At 44.7% G+C, this 23848-nt stretch overlaps 1 protein-coding gene across 1 annotated transcript in view; it reads right to left on the bottom strand.

Annotated features, from left to right (window-relative positions):
- LOC144668068 (integrin beta-3-like) overlaps positions 1-23556 on the bottom strand; it is a 90705-nt gene extending 67149 nt beyond the window's left edge. The window contains exons 1-2 of the mRNA XM_078529834.1: positions 23411-23556; positions 4705-4787 (exon numbers count right to left, since the gene is read on the bottom strand). Of these exons, the coding sequence (XP_078385960.1) occupies positions 4705-4787; positions 23411-23465 (138 nt within the window). The 5' untranslated portion in view covers positions 23466-23556. The remainder of the gene's footprint in view (positions 1-4704; positions 4788-23410) is intronic.
- Positions 23557-23848: the final 292 nt, after the last annotated feature.

Raw genomic sequence — 23848 nt, 5'->3', positions numbered from 1 at the left:
GTAGGTACACCCACAGTGCTGTTAGGGAGGGACTTCCAGGATTTTGACCCAGTGACAGAGAAGGTACGGCGATGTATTTCTAAGTCAGGGTGGTGAGTGGCTTGGAGGGGATCTTGCGGGTGGTGGTGTTTCCACATGTCTGCTGCCCTTGTCCTTCTAGGTAGAAGTTATGGCAAGGCTGTCTGGATAGGCAGAGCCTCTGGCGCTCTGAGATTTGAAGGCAGCTAACACTTGGGCGGTTTGTCCAATATCTTGGGTGGCATCTTCTTCTCCTTGCCGTCCTTTGCTGTGCTCCTCTGGCTAGCTCTGGACCTGCAGGAGGATGACACTGCCGAGGCTCCTCCTTGCTACTCTGCGCGATGTCAGTGCAGCCTGTTCCCATCTCCAGTCACTGAGCTGCCAGTCGTTTATTCCGCAGGACTTACTCAGCCAACAGCTGCTGCCCAGGTGATGCCAGCAGGCTGACGCCCCTCTCACTGCTGGGAAATACAAAACACTCGGCCACAGCGATGGTAACTCTGTATACTGGCTGAGCAGCTGAGAGTGATTGTCCATATTCTAACTAAGTTAACCAGTGCCTCCATCAGCTCTGGTTAGCTTCCTGCTGGGTGCATGCCCGATTTACCCTGATGTGTCCCAGACACTGCATGTTCCCTGTGCCTGCTGAATTAAAATCCAAAACTGGCCCAGTGAGGCCTTTTAACAGTTCCACAACTAGCTCAACAGGGACTTACTTGGTATCATGGCAGGTTCCAGTCACCACCCTCCCATCAAAAGAAATTGCATTGCTTTCTGGAGGGGGTGGGATCTAGTGTTGCCTTCATGACCACGCTCGTACTTGACCCCACCAGCAAATGAATGTCTGGCCCAACACATTTGGGGGCAGTTGTCGAGGATGCCTTGTTGAGTTGATGCAGCGCACGCGGTGGTCAACCATCCAGTATTTTATGGGATTGTCCCGTGTCCAGGGTTGTCCGAGGTCAGGACGCCATTTTTCGTGTATTTCCAACATTTGAGCTCCACACACATGTGGCACGTACATGTGCACTACTCTCTCTCTCGCTCTCTCTGGCAGCCCAAAAAGCTTTGGTGGCACCTGCCCACACTCACTGCTTCAGCAACAACCCATTCCATCCACCCCCACAGGCCTGCCTCCATGCCAAAATGCCCCTTAAATTTTCCGCTGGGTGTGCATCCTTTAAAAGTGCACGTAGCAGCCATGATGCACTGCTGGTGGAGTGAAGGGATGTTTCAGGATCATGGGTGAAGGGCCAATCAAATGGGCTGCTTTCCCCTAGATGGTTTGAGCTTCTTGAGTGTCGTTGGAGTTGCCCTCCTCCAGGCAAGTGGAAAGTATTCCATCACACTCCTGACTTGTGTGATGCTGAGTGTGGAGAGGCTTTGGGAAGTCAGGAAATGAATCTTTCACTGTGGATTACACATCCTCTGACGCACTCCCATGTCACAGCATTTGTGTGACTGATCGAGTTAGGTATGTGGCCCTCCCCAGGAAGGTTAATGGCATAGGATTTGGTGATGCTAATGCCATTGAATATCAAGGAGAAGTGGCTTGGCAGTCTCTTGTTGGAGATGGTTATTGTCTGACATTTTGTGTGGTACAAATGTTACTTGCCACAGAGTTAAATTTCCATGGGCAGTTTTTGACCCGGAGCATGCAGCATGTGCCCAGTTTATGGGTAGACTGGCACTAGAAGCTGCACAAAGTGGTTAGCTCTGCACTGCCAACATACAGCAAATAATGGTTTGGAACACAGGAAACTGAGGTCCGGGAAAGACAAATGTGGTTAAACTGATGTTTGTATTGTTTCAGAAAATACAGCTGAATCATCAGCCTAAAGAAAACTGAACACGAAGATAAGATATTTTAAGTAATGTCTGACACGTTGTCTTCTGTGAGTAAATGAGGGGAGCAGTCTTTAATTGCAACTTCGAGAAACTGTCTCCAAATTAGGATGGTGTATAATTCAGACAGAAACTTGGGGAGGTGCTGGTCTTCCCATGCACCTGCTGCCTTTGTCCTTCCACGTGATGGAGGTTACACATTTGGGAGCTCTGGTGAGGGTACCTTGTTGTGCTGATGCACTGAGCCCTGCAGATAGTACACAATGCAAATCCAATGTACGTGTGCTGGAGGGAGTGAGTGTTCAGGCTATTTAAAGAGGCAAAATACCAAAAGTGAATGTAGCTTTTGGAAATCATTCCAGCCTGTGAAATCCTCTGCTGTCCAGTAATTAAAATAATCTGAGGCAATTTATCAGTCATCGTTAATACCTCTTTTAGGTGGCTCAAGGCGTTAAACATTGTCCTTGCATCACACTAAGATATACAATTAATGCAGGGCCATAATGGTCTGGTTTATTGGCAACTTGAGATAAGCTGCTTGAAAAGGCAATGAATTTAATTCTGAAATAAGGTTTTTCACAATGCTGAGCCAAGAAAATACCCTGAACATTCTGATCTTACTGTTTCAATATTAAACTAAATCGACCATGATTCTAATTACAGGGCCCTCCTCAACTCATTAGTTGCAGGATCCCATATCATATGCAAATTTGACTAGTTTGCAGTGAGATCAACTGAATATTCTCTTTCCATCTGTGAACAATCCTAGTTTCTCTAGCTCCCCTCACAGCACAGTTGCTCTGCACCATCCCCATCCCAAGGTGACTGGAATAATACAAAGTATTCTTGATGGGCCGGATTAACAAGAGTCTGTACAAACTCCGTGTCACATCCCTGGGGTTGATGCTCTCTTCGCTACTGTCAGTGGTTCCATTGGCTATTCCACTGGTATCCCCGGACTCTGCTCCTGTGCAGTGTTTTGCAGATGAGCATTACCTTCCCGTTGCTTATTCAACTTTCCGAAATCTCATCAATGTGCCTTTATCCACACTAAACAACTTTGGCCACTTGTTGGCCATTTTCTCACTTTCTATACAAATCCCTGGGTATGTTCTGAAGAATGGACCTCCCAGCAAATGAGACCAGTCATGCAATTATGAGATTACAGAAAATGACAAGCAGGAAAATGCCTATTAGCCCATATGAAGCCTGTCATGTACAGATATGATGTCTTGTGCGTCATGACATGTAGACTCCCCACTTGCCAGCCACCACTTCCAGGCTAGAAAGAATGGGCTCCAATCTCTGTGTAAAGCCTTCTGCCAAATAAGAGCTGGATTCCTCCTTGCTCCCTGATCATGTCCACATGCCATGCTGGCAGGTTGGCCAATGGTTCAGCCATGATGCAGCGCCTGATGGTCAATGGCTCAGATTCCACTGCAGCACAAAGGTGTCAGTTAATATTTTTTCACGCAGTGAGTGGCAACGACCTGGAACTCGCTCTCTATGAGGTGGTGGAAGCACAGGTGATCAATGATTTCAAAAGGAAATATTTGATGGACACTTGAGCGAACTGAAGCTGCAGGGTTACAGGGAAAGAACAGCGGAGTGAGACTGATTGGATTGCTCTACAATGAGTCGGCATTGACTCAATGGCCTTCCTTCTCTGTCTTAATGATTTTATGACCTTTTGAAGCTGTGAGAGAGGTGGGAAAGTAGACAAAATCTCAGGCCAGTTAGCGGGAAGGCAATCTAGAAAATTCCTCTCTAACCTCTTTCGATAATCAAAACTAGTTCAGGAGACACCCCCTCCCCCGACATGCCCCTGATCAATGTTACAAACTATCAACTCTTGTGTGAGGCGATCTCTTCCCCAGTCAGAAACATTCAGTGCTTGTTTGAAGGAATTCAGTATATCAACACACCACATGAGTCTAAGATCAACCTAATAAATCCGAGTGTTTGCTGACTTTTACAGGGTGTAGGGCAGTCATTCACTTGAACATTCTGACAATGAATTAATCAGGTGCATTTAGTAGGACAATGATTTTTAATGTCTTCAGTGACAGTGGACCACCCAACCCAATTAAGAATGAAACAACGCAGGGCTACTAAAATCTAAAAATAGCATCACTTCCATTTTTTTCACACTTTCATGAGATGTGAGCATTGCTGGCCAAGCCAGCGTTTGTTGCCCATCCCTAATGGTCCTCGAGAAGGTGGTGGTGAGCTGCCTTCTTGAACCACTGCAGTCCATGTGGTGTAGGTACACCCACAGTGCTGTTAGGGAGGGAGTCCTAGGATTTTGACTCAGTGACAGCGAAGGAATGGTGATATATTTCCAAGTCAGGATGGTGAGTGGCTTGGAGGAGAACTTCCAGGTGGCGGTGTTCCCATGCATCTGCTGCCCTTGTCCTTCTAGGTGATAGAGGTCATGGGTTTGGAAGGTGCTAAGGAGCCTTGGTGAGTTGCTGCAGTGCATCTTGTAGATGGTACACACTGCTGCCACTGTGCGTTGGTGGTGTAGGGAGTGAGGGAGTTTGTGGAAGGGGTGCCAATCAAGCAGGTTGTTTTGTCCTGGATAGTGTCAAACTTCTTGAGTGTTATTGGAACTGCACTCATCCAGGCAAATGGAGAGTATTCCATCACACTCCTTGTGCCTTGAAGATGATGGACAGGCTTTGGGGAGTCAGGAAGTGAGTTACTCGCCACCGGATTCCTGGCCTCTGACCTGCTCTTGTAGCCACAGTATTTATGTGGCTAGTCCAATTAACTTTCTGGTCAATGGTAACCCGAAGGATGCTGATAGTTGGCGATGGTGATGCAGTTCATCCCTCTTACCTTTTGTGAGCACCAGGCACAGGATGGATCTATTTGCAGACACTCTGCACATGTTGCTGCTCCTCGCAATTGACACTTATTACCTGAGAAAAAACAAAAGAAATTTTCAACAAACTGCAAACATACATATATAAATTCCTCATTTTGATCATATTTTAAGAAATAAAAAGGTACCCAACTCCCAAACAAGGCCTGAAATATCAAGTATCAACTGGGAAAACCCTGGATGGAAACTGGTATAGATCCAACCAGCATGAGACTGGCGAGTTTGGCACTGGGGGATTTTCCTGTCCCTCCCACCAGTGGGATCTTTTGGTCCTGCCAAAGTCAATGGAGATTTGAATGGCTCACTGCGTCCGCTGCGGGGGAGGGCGGAATGGAAAATCCCAGCCTGGGTATTTCCCTTCATGGCCTATTTATATACTGAGGTTAGCTTCTATCATGCACATCCCATGCTGCTGTAACCATGGAAACAAATTAAATGGTGACCAAGGGATGGTGAAGACAAAACAAATATTGGATCCTATTACATATGAATGACTTGGATGAGGGAACCAAACACAATATTTCCAAGTTTGCTGATGACACAAAACTGGGCAGGGTTGAGAGTTGTGAAGAGGATACAAGGAGGCTTCAGGGCGATTTAGACAAGTTGTGTGTGTGGATAAACACATAGCAGATGCAGCATAACGTGGATAAATGTGAAGTTATACACTTCAGTGTGAAAAACAGAAAGGCAGAGTATTATTTAAATGGTGATATATTGGGAAATGTGGATGTACAAAGGGATCTAGGTGTCCTTGTACACCAGTCAATGAAAATAAATAGCAAGCAAATAGGAAGGCAAATGATATGTTGGCCTTCATTGCAAGAAGATTTGAGTTTAGAAATAGGGGATGTCTTACTGCAGTTATACAAGGCCTTGGTGAGGCCACACCTGGAGTATTGCGTGCAGTTTTGGTCTCCCTACCAAAGAAAGGATTTACTTGCCATAGAGGGAGTGCAGCGAAGGTTCACTAGGCTGAAACCGGGGATGGCAGGACTGATGTATGAGGAGAGATTGGTTCGATTGGGCCAGTATTCACTAGAGTTTAGGAGAATGAGAGGGGATATGATTGAAATATATAAAATTCTAACAGGGCTAGACAGAGTGGATGTAGGGAGGATGTTTCCCCTGGTTGGGGAGTCTAGAACCAGGGGCCACAGTCTCAGGATACAGGGCAGGCCATTTAGGACTGAGATGGGGAAAGATTTCTTCACTCAGAGCGTGGTCAACCTGTGGAATTCTTTACCACAGGAGGCTGTGGAGGCTGGGTCACTGAGTATATCCAAGAAAGAAATTGATAATCTTTTGGATATTAGGGGCATCAAAGGGCATGGAGAGAAAGTGGGAATATGGTGATGAGATAGAGGATCTGCCATGATCATATTGAATGGCAGTGCAGGCTCGAAGGGCCGAATAGCCTACTCCTGCTACTAGTTTCCATTTTATTATTCATTCGGCATGTCCCTTCTTGACGAATATTAATCCCACCTTATTGGCTTCCTACCTCATCTTAATCTTTTCCAACTCCCCGAACACATTCTGTTGGCTCTTATAACCATTTATGCTGCTCTCTCCAATGGATTGTCTTGGTCATTTGTTCCTACTGCCTTTATGAAAAAGAGTTTTGCCTGACTCCCTTTCTTCCTCTCATCACCCTCATTTTTAATTGTCACCCTTTGGATTCTACCTTGAAGTGGAACAAGCTTCCTGGATCAACTTTGCCAATTCCATTCATTATCTGTGCAGCACTCGACTTCTAGGTTGAGATGGATTGGCTGGGCAGGAGGGGTGGGTGGCAAGGGCTGTCCTGCCATTGAGGTGACTTGGGGGTTGGGGGGCAAGGGTTGCCCTGCAGTTGAAGGTAGTGCACAAGCACATGGAGGGTGGGGGAATGAAGTGGCCACGCATTAGGGAAACCTTGAATGAAGTGACAATTCCTTTGCAGCCAAGACTGTTCAGACGGAGCCACATTGACAAGCCATGCTTGTAGTCGGGCCTTTAGCTTATCTGCCCACTCAGGCAACACAGAGGTATGAAAGTACCACAAAGTGCTCCAGAGCTTTTTCACCCCTCAGGCACAGACTGCAAACTAATAAGCGTGTAGTGGACTGCAGAACAGTTGGACGACTGGGCACATTGTACAATCCCCTTGCTAAAACTGGCCATGGAGCAGTCACTGGTGGAGGTGCTCACAGCCCCTTGCAATGTCATCACCCCGGTTTGGACCAGTCTCCCCCATGGTTCAAGCTAACAGTGCAGCCTTGCAGTGTAGGTTAGGAGAATGCCTGTGCCTGAGCTGAGAGCACAGCATGCAGTCCAGTGGGCAAAGCTGCTGCCAATTGGTCAGGTGGAGTGGATGGGGTTTTGGACAGCCATGCAGCACACTAATGTCTGACCATCCAAGTGGTGGCCAGCACTCTCTAGGGTGCATTAAGGGGCATTCAGACTTAACCAAGACAGGTTCTTAGCATACCAAGTTAATCCACACGTCTCTCTCTTTCATCCTGCAGAAGTACATCAGGAGCATGGAATCAGGTGAACTAGCTGTGTGCCTCGAGTGAAGACAATGGAGAAGAGAGTGATGGAGGCACCTTGCTGCGCAGAGGGAAGAGCAGCACCCTCAGGAAGGAGGAGTAGCTGCGACTCCCAAGCGTGCTGCTGAAGAGCGACAGTGAGCCGCCATTGGTCGGCACCTAGCTAGACCCAGGGTCTACAGATGCTGCCTTTCATTCCTGCAGATGACCGACAACCAGCGTTGCTGAAGACTGCGCATGCCTAGTGTGGTGATCTGAGGTGCAATACTCCTTTAAGAGAATATAAGCAGATTGACCATGTGATTGTATCACCCAATTGCTGTGTAGCGCAGGCTACTTTGTTAATCAGTAGCAGTAGAATGGGTTTTGATTCGAGAAGCACATGTGTTAGTGCTCAGTTACTTATATGAATAAACAGCACATACTTCATTTTATAATAGTCTCTTTGTCTACATCATCTTAATTACCAATGCTCTCATCAGTAGATCGGTGTGCGACCGTGTTCACTGAACAAAGCGACCCGATAGAAGGAACATAACAACTGACGACGAGGCAAAATGAGACCAATCGACGACACCAAGGACAGCCGCAGGAATTAAACAGAAGCAAATCAGCCGTATCTTGCAGGTGATTGCAAGTACAGCCTTCATCATAGTCTTCAACATTATCTCCCTCTAGTATGCCACAGTTTGGCTGTATCAAATCATTTGATCAGTCCACCGATGACTACGTTAAATGCCATGGCTTTTTCTTGTTTTTTTTGGCCAACGACATATCAGGGGAGGAGAAGAGGTGAGCGATCCTCTTATTGATGTGTGGCAGTAAAACATACGGCCTAATTCGTAGCCTAACGGCACCTAACGCTCCAGATTCCAAAAGCTTTAATGAGTTGGTAAATCTTGTGAAAAGCCACTTTCAACCGAAACCCTTGGTAACAACGCAGCGTTTTAAATTTAATTCGAGGTGTCGCACCCCTGGACAGACAATCGCTTGCTATGTGGCAGCCTTAAAACAATTGGCAGGGCATTGAGAGTTTGGGGCGTTGATTAATGATATGTTATGAGACCGATTAGTATGCCATTCAAAAACGGCTGTTGTCAGAAACGAATTTAGACTTCAGCAAGGTGCTGGAGTTGGTGCTCGCAATGGAGACGCGGTCAGGAATTCAGAAGCAATCAGGGGAGCACAAAATGACCCCGTTCTTCACGTTGGGAGGGAAGCACCGGTTAGAAATGGTGTGGAAGCGCAGGGCTCCGTGGAAAGGCGGGAAACAACCACCATTAACAGGCCTGCAAAAAGCAGTCGGTTAACAGAGAAAACCTACAATAATAGCGGCCGAAATGGAACCAGACAGCTTGCAAACGAACAACAATTTAAAAGAATTGAATGTTTCTTCTGCCATCGTAATGGACGCATTATGCGACATTGTAAAGACAGGTTAAGACAAAACTTTAAGCAAAAAAGGTAGAAATCATGAAATCAACATAATAGAGGAACCAGAAGAAACAGAATCATATATTGACTCACTATACAACTTGAAAATGGGTAAAACAGAGCCAATCTATGTGACAGTGAAAGTCAACAAGAAACCCACCCGAATGGAGGTGGATAGAGGGGCATCCACGACAGTTATAACAGAACATACGTTCAAATATCTGAATGGAGGTGACCACCTATTAAATCTGGAAAATTCAGATGCTAAATTAAAGATGTATACTGCTGAAGACATACGCGTAGGAGGTTCCAGTACTGTATGGAAATCAGCCTACCCCTAATAGTGATAGCAGGCAGAGGACCGAGTCTCCTTGCAGGAAACTGGTTAAGACAGATTAGTCTTGAGACACTATTGAGATCGCAATCAGAAGTAGCAAGTGTTACTGTTTGGAAAAAGGAGCATGTAAAGACTCAACAAAAGGAACTCAGAGGTGATGCTTCAGGACGGAGTTCAAGTTGAAGTCAGTAACCTCCAAAAAGAAAAAGAAAACCTGCTGAAGGACTTTCACATATTGCAAGATTCCTTCAGATCCCAATTTGTACCACTAAAAAGGTATGAGGAAGAACAGAAAGAATTCAGTATATCTCTGGCCGTGGTGAAGAATAAATTAGCCAAGAAAACACAACAATGCTTAATTCTCCAGGAAACAACTAACAGATATTTTTTTTTAAATGGAAGAGCTGAAGAATCAGCTACTGGAAACCAAGAAGCTTTAATAATAGAGACTCCTGAGTTTTCAAGGAGCTGGCAGATGAGGAAATGCTGGAAGACTCAACCACCGAGTTCACTCAAGTCGAGCTCGTACCTGAGCCTAATCTGGCCAATGGGGAAATTGAAAAGAAGCCGCGATTAAAGAAAACTCAGCAAAAGAAGGCACATAGGAAGAAAAAGCAGAATTACTAACAAGGCCTCAAATTTTTTTTTTTTTTACACAATGGGAAGCTGATCATACCATATTGAATTTAGCTTTGCCCAACATCCTGATTTTGGAGAACCTTCCTGACAGTTGACCTTCATGTTGTTGAACTTGGTGGGGAGGAGCAGCAGGAACGCATGTGACTGGGCCCAGAAGAAGGTGAAAGCATTCGCGTTGGAATCTATACATGTGAAAGGAACTTTCTTTGGTTTGGAAGTGCCTGTAGGATCTGTTGAGCCTGAGATAGCTGAAGAAACAAACTTACAGGTTCCTACTGGAGAGCCTAGTAGGCAGATGACTTCTGAGAGTGGGCCTCGGATAAACCATCCAGAGTCATAGAACTAAGACGTTCGACACATATGAAGAAACTTCCAGAGAGACTGAATTTGTAAACATTTTTACATAAACAAAATGTAAATAGTTGGTTTATGTAAATAGTTGATATATTGTAAAGATTGTAATTTGTACCTTCCAGTAAAGGGGGAAGGATGAGGTAATCTGAGGTGCAATACACCTTGAAGAGAATGTAAGCAGGTTGACCACGTGATTGTATTACCCAATTGCTGTGTAGTGCAGGCTATATTGTTATTCAGAAGTGTTAGAATGGGTTTTGGTTTGAGAAGCACATGTGTTAGTGCTCGGTTACTTATGTGAATAAACAGCATGTGCTTCATTTTACAATGGTCTCTTCGTCTACATCATCTTGAATACCAACTCGCTCATCAATAGATAGGTGTGCAACTGTGTTTGCTGAACAAAGCGACTCGATAGAAAGAACATAACATCTAGGGAACTGGCCGGTCACATCTGCCAGCTGCAGGGTAACCTGTGTTTATTTAATAAGGTCAGGCTTAGAAGTGAGAAAACCTAAACAATGGATGGCCCGTCTTTTAGCTTTTGGTAACAACATGAGGTCTACAGTTATTTCAATAGGGATTTGGATTATTCAGCAGTTCCCAGATCAAAGAAGCTAAGAGCACCTTTGGAATCAGCAAGTCTAGAAAAAGGGGGATTAACGTCATTGAAGATTTAAACTTCATGTACGTCACAGAATCAAAGGGTTGTTTCAAAGGTAAAAGATAATTGATTTACATTTCTGTTTGGGAACATCCCAATAGACTATAAAGATAGGCTAGAAAGGGGAGGTACCCTTTAATGTTGCTTTTTCTCCTGTGTATTTTTTTTCACTGAAAACAAGCAGTTCAGCTTGGGAACAGGCAAAGAGTGAGAGAGAAAGAGTCAGCCAGGGGCTGTAAAGCAGTCTCTGTCCATATAAAACCGGGCAAGGAGCATAGAGGCCATTAGGAACCAAGGGTGTTCCTGATTGTTAAATCACTAAGCACAAATGCAGAGAGGCCCAAGCTTGAGCTGAGAAGTCCACAGTTGTGGGATTTTAAAGAAAAGTTGGAGGGTCACTTAGATAAAAGCTAATGGAAGGATCTCCATGAAATCTCATACCTTGGGAGATTAGCTGGAACACTGAGGAGAAATCAAAGTGAATTCTGGAGAGCTGTGGCATAATTGGTTTGACTCCGGAAGGAAAAGAGAATAAGCCTCCAAGATCTTGGAACACATAAAGAACCTCTTGGATGGAATTAGGAAGAGAAATGGAAACTGGATTTATACATGTAAGCCTTGACAAACTATAGTGTTAAGTTAATAGTGCTTGCTTTGTTTAATTTTTTAAATATATGTACAGCAAAGTTTGCTTTTGGTTAAAAATGTGAGATCTCATGGTGTGGTTCTTTCCGTTAATCACTGGGTGTTTGAATTTATTTTTAAAAAGTTAACGGTCTCTGCAGAGAACATAATAGAAGCTTATCTCTTGCTGTATTTCTCACTGAGTGCCTCAAACTTGGAATACCGTGCATAGATCTGGTCTCCAGATTATAGAAAAGGTTGTAGGTGCTGGAGCAAGTGCAAAAAAAAATTACAAGGATTATAACTACCAGGAAAGACTGAACCCTGGGGCCCTTTTCTCTAGAAAAGAAAGGGATGATGGGTTATCTAATAGAGGTTTTAAAGATGTAGCAAGGGTTTGTTAGCAAGAAAATGCTTCTGCTCGTAGGGGAGACCAGAATGAGGGACCATAAATGTAAGATAGTCACCAATAAACCCAATAAAGAACTCAGGAGCAACTTCTTTGGCTAGAGTCTGGAGTGGTTGAAGCGACTTGCATAGATGCATAAAGGGAAGCTAGATAAACAGGAAGGAGGAAGGAATTCTCTGTAACTTACATTTAAATTCACAAGCTTCACTCATGTTTTGTAGATTGCTGAGTGTTCAAAAAAAGATTAAAGTTTAACATTGCCTAACCACAGTGATCCGAAATAAAACAGAAATTGCTAGAAAAAAAAACTCAGCAGGTCTGGCAGTGTCTGTGGAGAGACAAACAGTGTTAACATTTCAAGTCTGTATGACTCTTCTTGAGAACTAAGAGAAGTAGAAATCTCTGAGGAGGAGTCATACGGACTCGAAACGTTAACTCTGTTTCTCTCTCCGCGGACACTGCCAGACCTGCTGAGCCTTTCCAGCGTTTTCCGTTTTTATTTCAGATTTCCAGCATCCGCAGTATTTTTCTGATCTATACTTGCCCTCTCAGCCTTGGCAGTCAAGCTGTTTGCTCTCAGCAGGTTTCTCAATTATAACATTTTGCAAAACACCATTTTTCACATTCTGCCTCATCGCAAAAATCATTTCTGCAAAATCATAAGACAGTAAATATGATTTTGCAGCTTGTCCAGTCCACAAGATCATCCATTTTGCATTAAACTGAAATACACAGGAGCATTGTCTTGGCATTTGGCAGAAATTTGAAGACATTAATGAGGAACTGAGCTCCTATTTTGCATTTTTCTCTTTTCTAACACCTGAAGGATACAGAGTTGACAAGTCACTACATCCCCCAAGCTCCAGGTACTTATACATCCTCTTCTCTATCTCCCTGCCCACTCACATATGCTTTCTGAAGCATGTACCTGTTATCATTCTTTACTCCAGAGTGATCATTGCTTGTTTAACCCCATGATTGCTAGTAGGCTTAGGGAAGTTCCTGCTTGGAAGTAAAGCCCTGTTTAAAATTTTTTTGGGTGGAATTTTACAGCCCTGGTGCGGCGGGGGCGGGACCATAAAATGCGGCGAGCCGTTTGAAGTCCATTGACTTCAGCAGGACGGTAAAATTCCACCCTTTGGTTCACTTTCTCAATGGCAAGACTAACTCACATCCTGCCCAATCCCAACAGATAACAGGACAAGGTTTTACGAGGGGGTAGGGGGCCTGCTATATCACCAACTAGCCTGAATGGCACAAGAATATTGACCCAACCCAACATCACCCAGAAAAGGTGGAGTAGCTCCTGCTCTCCCCCAATGTCTCTCCTTGTCATATTTAGTATTCCAATACCTGTCCCAGGTGGGCCTGCAGTATTCCACAGCACTTTTACTGATTGATCAGGCTACCTGCTTTACTGATGGGAATAGAGGTGCAGGTCAGTCGCTTAGAATCTACCCCGCCCTTGGCTCAACATTACCATGAAAGTCAATCAGGGTTGCCAACTGTGATTAAATGTATTCCTGGAGGTTTTGTCACGTCATTCCCCTCATGCTCCAGCCATTAGTCAGCCAACACTTCCAACCTCATGATGTACTGCCTTCCTACGCCAATTGTAAAACAAAAAGACTCATTTTCCAATTGGATGATGCTTGACTGTCAGCGAAACAGCCTTTCCTCAGCCCCATTTTCAATATTTTTATATCTGGTAAATAGAAATGTTCAAAAAAATGGGGAAAAAAAAGCTTTTCTAATGTCCCAATGATTTTTCTCCACAGCAGTGTCCTAGAGATTGATCTTCAATTTCTGGAGACTCCAGGCAAATCCTGGAGGATTGGCAACCCTTAAGTCAATGCCCTGGCGGCAGTTGGATGCTCTTGCCTAGACAAGCAGAAGCTTACCCATGGGCAGTCCTGGTATGGTGTCAGCAATTTTCTGTTTAAGCTCCAACAGTTCCCTTGAAGGGTGGGTCGGGTGACCTTAACCCTTGGCTCTTCCTCAGCTAAGACTTTGATATTAAGAAGTGGGGTGTGCCCCTGCAGCTAAAGAGTGCACACTCTATATCAAACAAACTCTACAGCTGCAGAAAAGTCACTATATTTGATTTGAAGACTCTTGAACATGGGGATGGATTTCTGCATGGGTCAGGCACTTGAGGTGGATTTTCGGGGCCCCCAAAGACAGGAACAGAGGTAGGGGTGGGGGGGCCAAAATACTGGCATCAGGCGTCTTGACAATTTCAAGGTGCCAATCCCGCCACTGGCAATAATCCCTACCTGCCACCTGGTCAAATGCTCCCCCCCCACCTCCACACACACCTAGGGGGAGGGCATTAAATTCCGGCCAAAGAGTGGGGAGTCAGTCATGAGTGTCCCAGGGCATTATCCCAGCCATATTAGAGGGTCAGTGGGCAAAGGGGGACTGGGAATGTGGTAAGGGGGTGCCCTTGGCACTGCGCAGGAGGCAGGGAGAGTCAGCACCCTGACATCATGGGGGAAGACAAGCAGGGGGCAAAGCTGCCAGCCCTGAAGGAAGGCTCCAGCCAGCAATGGAGGCACCACCGTCAGGTTTTGGGCCCAGTGGTTATGAGGGCAAGACCATCTGCAGGAAAGGCAGAACCCTGGGCATCAGGAGGGCAAGGGAGAGGAAAGAGGGGCAAGGAGGACGCAGAGGGAATACCCTCCAAAGACAGAACTGAAGATGATCGACAACCAGTGTCACAGGAGGCTCTGACTTTTCAGGAAGATAGTCACAGAGATGTGTGCCCTCATCACCGAAGACCTCACACCTTGCACCAATGATCACCACGCCCTGCCAGTGGCCAAAGTCATTGTGGCCTTGAACTTCTTCATTTCTGGCTCCTTCCAAGGATCAGTTTGGTGGACATTGGTGGCACCTTGCAAATAGCTACACAACACAGCATCTCGCAGGTTGCAGATGCCCTCTTTGCCAGAGCTGGACAGCACATTCACTAACAACAGACAAAGTCTGGTAGTGAAGAGGGCATTGGGTTTCACCTCCATTGCTAGATTCCCCCAGGTGGCAGGGCATCAACCATTACACCACAATCAGATCAGCCATGACCTTATCGAATGGCGGAGCAGGCTCGAGGGGCCGAGTGGCCTACTCCTGCTCCTGTTTCTTATATCTATGTGTGGAGAGGTGGCGGGTCACCCAAAAGCCCATTGGCTTTCGGTGGGGCCAGAAAATCCCGGCCTCAGAATCTACCCTAGCTTTTCCCCTTAACATCTTGATAACTTTGAGCAAATTAACCTTGAACCTTTAAATTCCAGGGAATAGAAGCCTATTTTTTCTTTTAAATCTCACCTCATAATTTAACTCTTTGAATCCAGGTATCATTCTGGTAAATCACTGCTGCACTCACTCACTCCAAGGCCAATCTACCCTTCCTAAGGTGCGGTGCCCAGAACAGCTCATAATAACTCCCGGTGTGGTCTAACTAGGCCTTTGCGTAGCTGAAGCAGGACCTCTACCCGCTTTTATTTTAATCCTCGAGATGTAAAGGCCATCATTCCATTTGCCTTTGAGATTATTTCCTGAACTTGTTCTTTGTTCTGTACGTGTTCCTGTACATCTGGTCTTTGGGTCTCCACTGCTTGTAGTTTGTTGCCATTTAGAAAGTGCCCTGTTTGATCCTTTTCAGGTCCAAAGTAGAGGACATCATATTTCCCTACACTGAAATCCATTTGCAACAGTTTTTCCCATTCATTTAAAATTACAAACAAATATTGATAGATTAATGTTTCCATCTACACCACTTACAGTGGCATCTATCATTGTGTCATTCGCAAATTCGGATATGGGACATTCCATTTAATCCATTAATAAATACAACGAATAGTTGAGGCCACAACACGATCCTCGTGGAACACCACTTGTCACATCCTGCCAATTAAAATACCTGCTCATTATCCCTACTCTGTGTCCTGCTGCTTAGCTAATTTATCAATCGCCTTCTGGAAGTCCATCTAAATAACATTATTAGCAAATAGGGATAGTTTAAGTTATATTTGTATCTGTGGGTGTTAGGAATGAGATTAGCTTTAAAGTTTAAGTTAGATTTGTATTTCTGTATGTGTGCGTTAAAAAAAGGTCAAGTTGAGTTTTAGCTTCATTTTAAAAGGTGCCTACATTTCTCATGAGTTCTACAACTTTAAGAGAAGTTAAGCAAACACAAGAGTAGGAAAAAAAACTGTGCTGTTGCCTAGCAACAGGGGCCCAGAGAGGCAGGCTCCAACCCCCCACACACAAAAAACTAAAGAAACAGCAGTGTTGAGTTCTGTTAGGAGCAGCTGCCAAGCAGAAGCAACCTCGAAGGCTCAGATAGCCAGTTCCAAACCAACATTGGTTGAAAGTAGCTGCCAGAGAGAGACCGGAGCAAAGGAATAGATAGCAAGTCCCAAGCTAAAGGAGGAAGTCCCTAAATCCAGGTGAGTGGAACAGGAATGATCCCAAGAAGACCTTCTAGTCAAAGGAAGGACAGGAACCTGGAAAAGCTCCTGTTAAGTGAAGTTAAGAGTGAGGGGCAGAGGAAAGCTCCGAGCTTTATGCTTAAAGAGACAAACGCTGTATGAGGCAGATTTAAAGTGAGAATGGCTTGTGAGAAGAAGTCAGGAGGTCCAAAGAGACAGCTGAAGGTCTGTAACTCTTTGCTATGGGCATGTGACACAGTGGGGTACTGTTGATGGCTGAGTTGGTAAGAGAGAGTGGGTGGAAGACAGCTTGAATACATGTGATGACCCAGGGTAGAAGAACATCACAAGGAGAGTTCAAAATGATGGAGATGAACCCTTGTGGAAGGCATCTGAGAGAAAACACCAGTTTGGGAGAAGATTCCAAAGCGAGTTCTTGGAGACTGGAGATTGGAAACCCTCATGCGGAAGAGAGTTACAAGGTGATGGCTTCCCACCACCTCCTTAACCTTGAAGATGGTGAAGCTGCCTTGCTGCAGCAGAATACCCCGGCCAGGCAAACGGGAATTGTTTCCTACTCACCAGATTAACGGCCCTGGGACCACCATTGTGACCATTGCCTTTAGGTGCTGAGGTTTGGTATTCCACACTCCTGCTAGAACTGCAGGTTGACCTTGACCTTAGGAAGGTACCTCAAAGTTGAAACATATCACACAGTCTTTCGTACACTCTACATTTTAATGGATGCCATCTTTAAACCCACTTTTAAAAAAAAAAGAATGCTCTAAAGTCCCAACCAAACAGTCAGTTACGCTGTTTCCAGTACTGGGATCTGTTTCTTCATTCCTGTGATCTGCTCAATCTGTTTCATTATATCCATGCTGAGGTACAAGCCCTGACCTGAAGGGATACTGTTTTCCTGGGCTGACATTGACAGTGTTGAGTGAGGGGAAGAACCCAGGTTATCTCCAGTAGGACATAAGAAATAGGAACAGGAGAAGACCACATGGCCCATTGAGCCTGCTCCACCATTCTATATGATCATGGCTGATCACAGGCCTTAACTCCATTTTCTCGCCTTCTCCCCATATCCCTTAATTCCCTAAGGCACCAAAAATCTGTCTATCCCATCATTAAATATATTCAACGTTGGAGCTTCCAGAACTCTCTGAGGTGGAGAATTCCAAAGATTCACAACCCTTTGAGTGAACAAATTTCTCCTCATCTCAGTCCTAAATGATTGGCTCCTTACCCTGAGACTGTGCCCCCATGTTGTAGATTCCGCAGCCAGGGGAAAACAACCTCTCAGTCTCTACCTCGCCAAACCCCCTCAGAATCTTGTGTGTTTCAATGAGATCACCTTTTATTCTTCTAACACCAGACAGTACAGGCCCAATTTACTCAACCTCACATCATGGGATCCTCTCATAGAAGGAAACAATCTCGTAAACCTTCACTGTATTGCCTCCAAGGCAAGTATATCTTTTTTTATATATGGAGACCAAAACTGTGCACCCTACTTGTCTGATCATACTTTGATTTCCTAAGTGCATTGTTAAAGCTTCCTTAATAACAGGTGACAGCATTTTCCAGACAAGTGATGTCAGGCTAACTAGCCTGCAATTCCCTGTATTCCCTCTTCCTCCTTTCTTGAATAGTTATATTTGCTAACTTCCAATCTACTGAAAACATTTTAGAATCGAAGGAACTTTGAAAAATCATACCCATTGCGCCCACCATCTCTACAACTATCTCTTTTGAACCCTAGGCTGTAGACCATCAGATTCTGGGAATTTGTCTGATTTTTGTCTCTTAAGTTCATCCAATCCTCTTTCTCTGCTTATATTAATTACCTCAAGGCCCTCACTCTTATTAGCCCCTCGGTATATTTAGTTCTGGTATGTAACTGGTGTCTTCTACTATGAAGACAGGCATAAAATATTTGTTCAATTTCTCTGCCATTTCCTCCTTCCTCATGATAATTTGTCCCATTTCTTCCTCTAACACTCTGACATTAACTTTAACTACTCTCCTTTTTACATGCTTGTAAAAGTTCTTAAAATCTATTTTATATTCCTGTGATAGTTGACTGTCATATTTTATCTTTTCCCTTTTTATCAACTTTTTGGTGGTGCTTTGTTGGCTTCTAAAACACACTCACTCCCCAGGCTTACTAATACTTTTTGCAATATTATAAGCCTCTTCTTTTAATCCACCACTACCCTTAACCTCCTGAGGAAGTCATGGATGGAACATTCTTGCTGAATTTTTGTTTTTTAATGGAATGTATTTTTGTTGAACATTTTGAATTGTTTCTCCAAATGTTTATTTATCACCACAACTTTTATTCTAGTTACTCAATCAACCTTAGTCAGCCCTCCCCTCATATCTATATAGGCTTTGTTTAAGTAGAAGATTCTTGTTTGGGACTGGAGTATGTCATTGTCAAACTTAATATAGAATTCAATTCTACTATGTTCGCTTTTTCCCAGGAGTCGAGTTGTATTTGACTCTAGGGGACTGGATTGACCCAGATCTGCTGGAAGCGTACGAGAGTATGGTTCTGGCCAGCAACGTGTCAGAATGCACGAGGAAAGGCATCATCACCCTCATCTACAAGCAGAGGGGAAGAGACTGGAATCATAAATTGGTGACACTTAATCACTCCTTAATGTGGATTATAAAATTCTGTCCAAGATCATCACCAACTGGGTAAAGTCTGCTCTGTAGTTTCTGATCCACCTTGATCAGACCTGTGCTATACGTGGCAGAAAGACCTCAGATAACCTCACGTGCTATTCAGGGATACAATTGCCTACATGCAGAACAAGGGGGTAGACACCCATCTCATCAGCTTGGACCAGGAGAAGGTCTTTGACAGAATATCACGCACCTACATGATGGATGTGCTCTCCAAAAATGGGGCTTAGGGAGGGAATCTGCAGTTGGATCCAACTGCTCTACACAAACACCAGTAGCTCAGTTTCAATCAGTGGAAAGTTTTCCAATCAAATCTGGAGTTGAGCAGGGCTATCCTCTCTTCCCTGTCCTGTTCATGTGCTGAGTCTATCAGGAAGGATACGGGCATAAAATGGAGTGACAATCCCAGGCAGCGGAGGCACTCAGGTCAAAGCATCCCTGTACAAGGATGACATCACCATCTTCTGGTTGGATTCGCTGTCGGTGTGCAGACTGATGAGTATCTGTGACCAGTTCGAACTAGCCTTGGAAGCCAAAGTAAATTGTGGCAAGAGTGAAGTCATGTTCTTTGGGAACTGGGCTGACCAATCCTTTGTTCCCTTCACCATCGGACCAGACTACCAGAGGCACTAGGGATATGGTGCGGAGGGGCAGGGGCATGTAGCAAAAACTGGAAGGAGCACTTTGTCAGAAACTGGGCATGTGGGAGTGACTCTCCCTTTCCATTGCAGGTAAAAACCTGGTTATCAGGTGTGAGATGTTCTCAGTGTTGCTCTACGTGGCACAGTTCTGGTCCATGCCCTACTCCCGAGCCATTTAATCTGGAGATCAAAGTGGACCATATCTGCAGGGACACAATACGCAAATCTCCAGAAAGAGAGGGGAAAAATGTACCCAAATGTTGCTCGCATCTTGATGGCCACCTTTCTGTGTGGCTGCATCAAGCTGTGTCTAGACCCTTGGTATGCAAACACCAAGCGTCACTACCTGAGGTGCTAGCTGTCCCCCGTGTTGTGAAGGATGGGTCTAACCATGTTGCTGCAGAATGCTCCACTCAGTTATACTGAGCCGCACCACCTGCCCCTTGTGGAAAAGTTTGTGCAGAACTTTGGGCAGTAGTTACACATGTAACATCTTTGAGGCCCTAAGGGAAAAAAATGTGATGGTGGATCCAGTCAGATGGTTCCCTGAGAAGACCGATTGCCAGAACTTTCCAGCTAGCACCGAGACGTGCTGAGGGAACACACTAAAGCTTGGAGCAGCCACCGCAAAGGCTCAGTGGGGAAGGGCCATGTTTTGGGGCCCTCCCACCATAGTACACCAGGACTGGGTCCTGTGTAAAACCCCTCAGGAAATGTTTCATGCTATGTAAACGTAATCTGCACTGTAAGTGGAGTGAGGCACCCTAGACTATTTAACCTAATTGACCTGTATTGCACTATGTGAATTGCAACATTTAGATAGCACTGTGGGCATGCCCTTACAAGTTTCAATGAATAAAATATATTTTTGAAACAAAAAAATTCAGCACATTGAACAGTTCAAAAGCTCCCCGCCACAGCTGCTGGGTTTTAATGGTTAAAGGCGAGAGTACCCGTTAAAAAAAAACACGAGGCGGTGAATTAAGCAATGCGCCTGGACAGGTTTCCACATCGTGTTGAGGACTGTGGAAAAGGCAGGAAATCATTTCAACCTGCCTAGACACAGGCAGATACCAACGGTGATGAGGTCACAATTACTGATACTTCAATCCTTCACCATCATGTGTCAGCCACAGGATGCACTAACAGTTGATGCTTACGTGCAGAAATGTGACCTGAACTGGATAATATGCACACGGCAACAATTATTACCAAGAGCAGATAGCAGGGAGTGAGGCTAAAGGATGCAAACGTTGGCTGTGGTTCTGACCTTCAAAGTTTCTGTATCATTCTCATCAAACAATTAGCAACTTCAACATAACAGAAATTCCAAAGGTACTTTCAAAAATTTATGAATTCATTCATTGGACGCCAGCATCGCTGGCAAGGCCAGCATTTATTGCCCATCCCTAATTGCCCTCGAGAAGGTGGTATTGAGCTGCCTTCTTGAAGTGTTGCAGTCCCTGTGGTGCAAGAACACCCACAGTGCTGTGAGGGAGGGAGTTCCAGGATTTTGGCCCAGTGACAAAGGAGTGTAATTAAAAAAAAAGACATTGATATTAAGATGGGTGGACAAAAGGTAGATTTGAAAGGAGGTGGGGGTACTGCTCTTAATTGACCTGTATTGCACTATGTGAATTCCAACGTTTAGATAGCACTGTGGCATGCCCTTACAAGTTTCATGAATAAAATATAGGGGGAAGGGGTTAGTGAAGAAGCATAAATTTAGTGAGGCAATTCTAGAGCATGGGACAGCTGAAGACACCGCCGTCTTTGGTGCAGCAAAGGAAGAGCACAGGAGTCAGAAGAATGGAGAGGTTGGGTTTGGGGTGGGGTGGAAGAGGCTGGATGAAGTTAAGAGGGAGATGTAAAGTCATTTAAACACAATAATAATCATTTTAAATCTAAGCTTTAGGGACCAAGAACCCATACAGGTCAGTGAGGGCCTGTTGAGGGTAAATGGTGCTTAGTGATAGGATACAGGCAGCCGAATTTCACTCTTGTAATGAATGCTTCAGTTGCCTCTTTATTGTTGTGATTGCAATCTTACACCTTATCCAAGGTTCCAATAGTCTCCATACAAACATAATTCCACATTTGTTACAAATTTCACTTTTGCAAGCATTTCAACAAAGATTAGCTGGAACAGGAAGGTTATCCCGAGAAAGGGATTTAAACATTTCAGATACATTTGGAAACAAGTTGTGTTGAGGAGGAAATAGCTGCCCTTCTGTGTGTAGTTTACAGTTAAAAACAGCACAAATGCAAGCGTGAGATCTAAAAATTATATTTTAAAACTGTTATTTGTTTTGTTCTCTTTCTTCAGTTGATGTTGCTCGGTTAAAATGAGCTAGAATTCATACATTGTAATTCAACGAAGGTGGAATTACATCTAGGTGGCCACCTCTCCTCAATCTTACAGTAGAGGAAATCACCCATCTCTCCACGCGCTCCCCACCACCTCCCTGACCCCCATCTCCCAGGCCCAACCTACGTGTTCTCTACAGATTTGCAATTATAGAACCCTACAAACTTAGGATAACATGGCACATAGAGGCCATTCAGCCCATTGAGTCTTTGCCAATTCTTTCAACGAGCAATCCAGTTAGTCCCACTTGCTCATTCTTTCCCCACATCCCTGTAATTAATTTCTCCTTCAAATATTAATCTAAATCCCTTTTCAAGGTTACTATTGAACCTGTATCCATTATCGCATCAGGCAGTCATCCAAATCCTAAGCACTCACTGCATAAAAATGTATCACCCTGTGTCTTCTCTGCTTCTTTTAGCAATCCCCTTACATCTGTGCTGTTGGTTATTGTCCCTTCAGTGGAGACAGTTTCTCTCTTTTTAAACCCTTAATGACTTTAAACACCTCTATCAAATCTCCCCTAGGCATTCTCCTGTTCGAACAAGGACAACCCCAGCTTCTCCAGTCTAGCCACATAACCATAAATCCCTCACCCCTGGAACCATTCTCGTAAATCTCTTCTGCACCCACTCCAAAGCCTTCACATCCTTCCTAAAATGTGGTGTCCAGAATTCAACACAATACTCCAGCTCAGGCCAAAACTAGTGTTTTATACTAGGTTTAGCATAATTTTCTGGCATTGATACTTTATGCCTCTAATTTAAAGTCCAGGATACCATATGCTTTACTAACTGCTCTGTGAAAATGTCCTGTGGTGCTTCCCTGTCCCTCCTCTCCTCCCCCCGCAATGCCTCAGGTCTCTCTGTTCTTTCACCCTCTTTAAAATTGAACCATTTAGCTTGTATTGTCTCTCCTCATTCTTCCCCACAAAATATGCCAAGTTCACTTTTCTGTGTCTACCATGTGTCTGCCCACACCATCTGCTTGAAGTCCGTTACACTTTCCTCACTTGTTTACACTTCCAAATTTTATGTCCTGTGCAAATTTCAAAATTGTGCCCTGTAGTCATTATGTACAGGAACAACAGTGGCCTCAGGCTTATTTAATTTAATTTGAAAATATGCACCTTTCAATTGATGTGTCTCTTGACATTAAAAGTACCCCTCAGCCTTTTAAACAATCTTACCTGTTTTTTTAAAAACACAACTGTTTATTTTAATGGGATTATACCACTCTGGCTACTCATGACATTGCTCCTAGTCAGTCAGTCAGTGGTCAGGCGAAGTTGAGGATCCCTTGACAGCCGCCGGGAACCGCTCACCTGTCCCCAGGATACTGACGAATCCAGGAATTCCCGTTCTTCACTCCTGGGGATGAATACCTGTCAGTTACCCTTCAGCTACGTGTGGGGACCAGCAACACTTACCCACCCCCCTAAATTCCTTTCCTTACCGCCGGGTCTTTCAACGCTAATTCCTGGAATACCCTCCTCTATCCCGAGAGGAATCTCAGCCACTTACCCAGGGCGGCGGCGATGCAGAGGGCAGCAAGTAGCGCAGTGTGCCCGGTTCCCATTGCTGTGCTCGGAATACCAGCAGCTGCTGAGAGACAGACAGAGAGAGAGACTGAAGGGAACAGCTGCTCAGCCAGGGAGCTTTGTAACACTGAACAGCCAGTCAGATGGAGAAAAAAACTTTAAAGACCAGATTAAACCCCGCCCGAATTTCCTCAACACCAGAGAACGGGAGCGCCACCTGGGGACACACACAGACAATGTGTACACACCTATACACAGGGTCACACACAGAGACAATGTGTACACACCTATACACAGGGACACACACAGGGACAATGTGTACACACCTATACACAGAGACACACACATATACAATGTGTACACACCTATACACAGAGACACACACATATACAATGTGTATACACCTATACACAGGGACACA

Source organism: Cetorhinus maximus, chromosome 25 (genome assembly GCF_964194155.1).
Source record: "Cetorhinus maximus chromosome 25, sCetMax3.hap1.1, whole genome shotgun sequence".
In the NCBI taxonomy this organism is placed as follows: Eukaryota; Metazoa; Chordata; class Chondrichthyes; order Lamniformes; family Cetorhinidae; genus Cetorhinus; species Cetorhinus maximus.
This window is presented reverse-complemented; position numbering and strand designations above follow the sequence as displayed.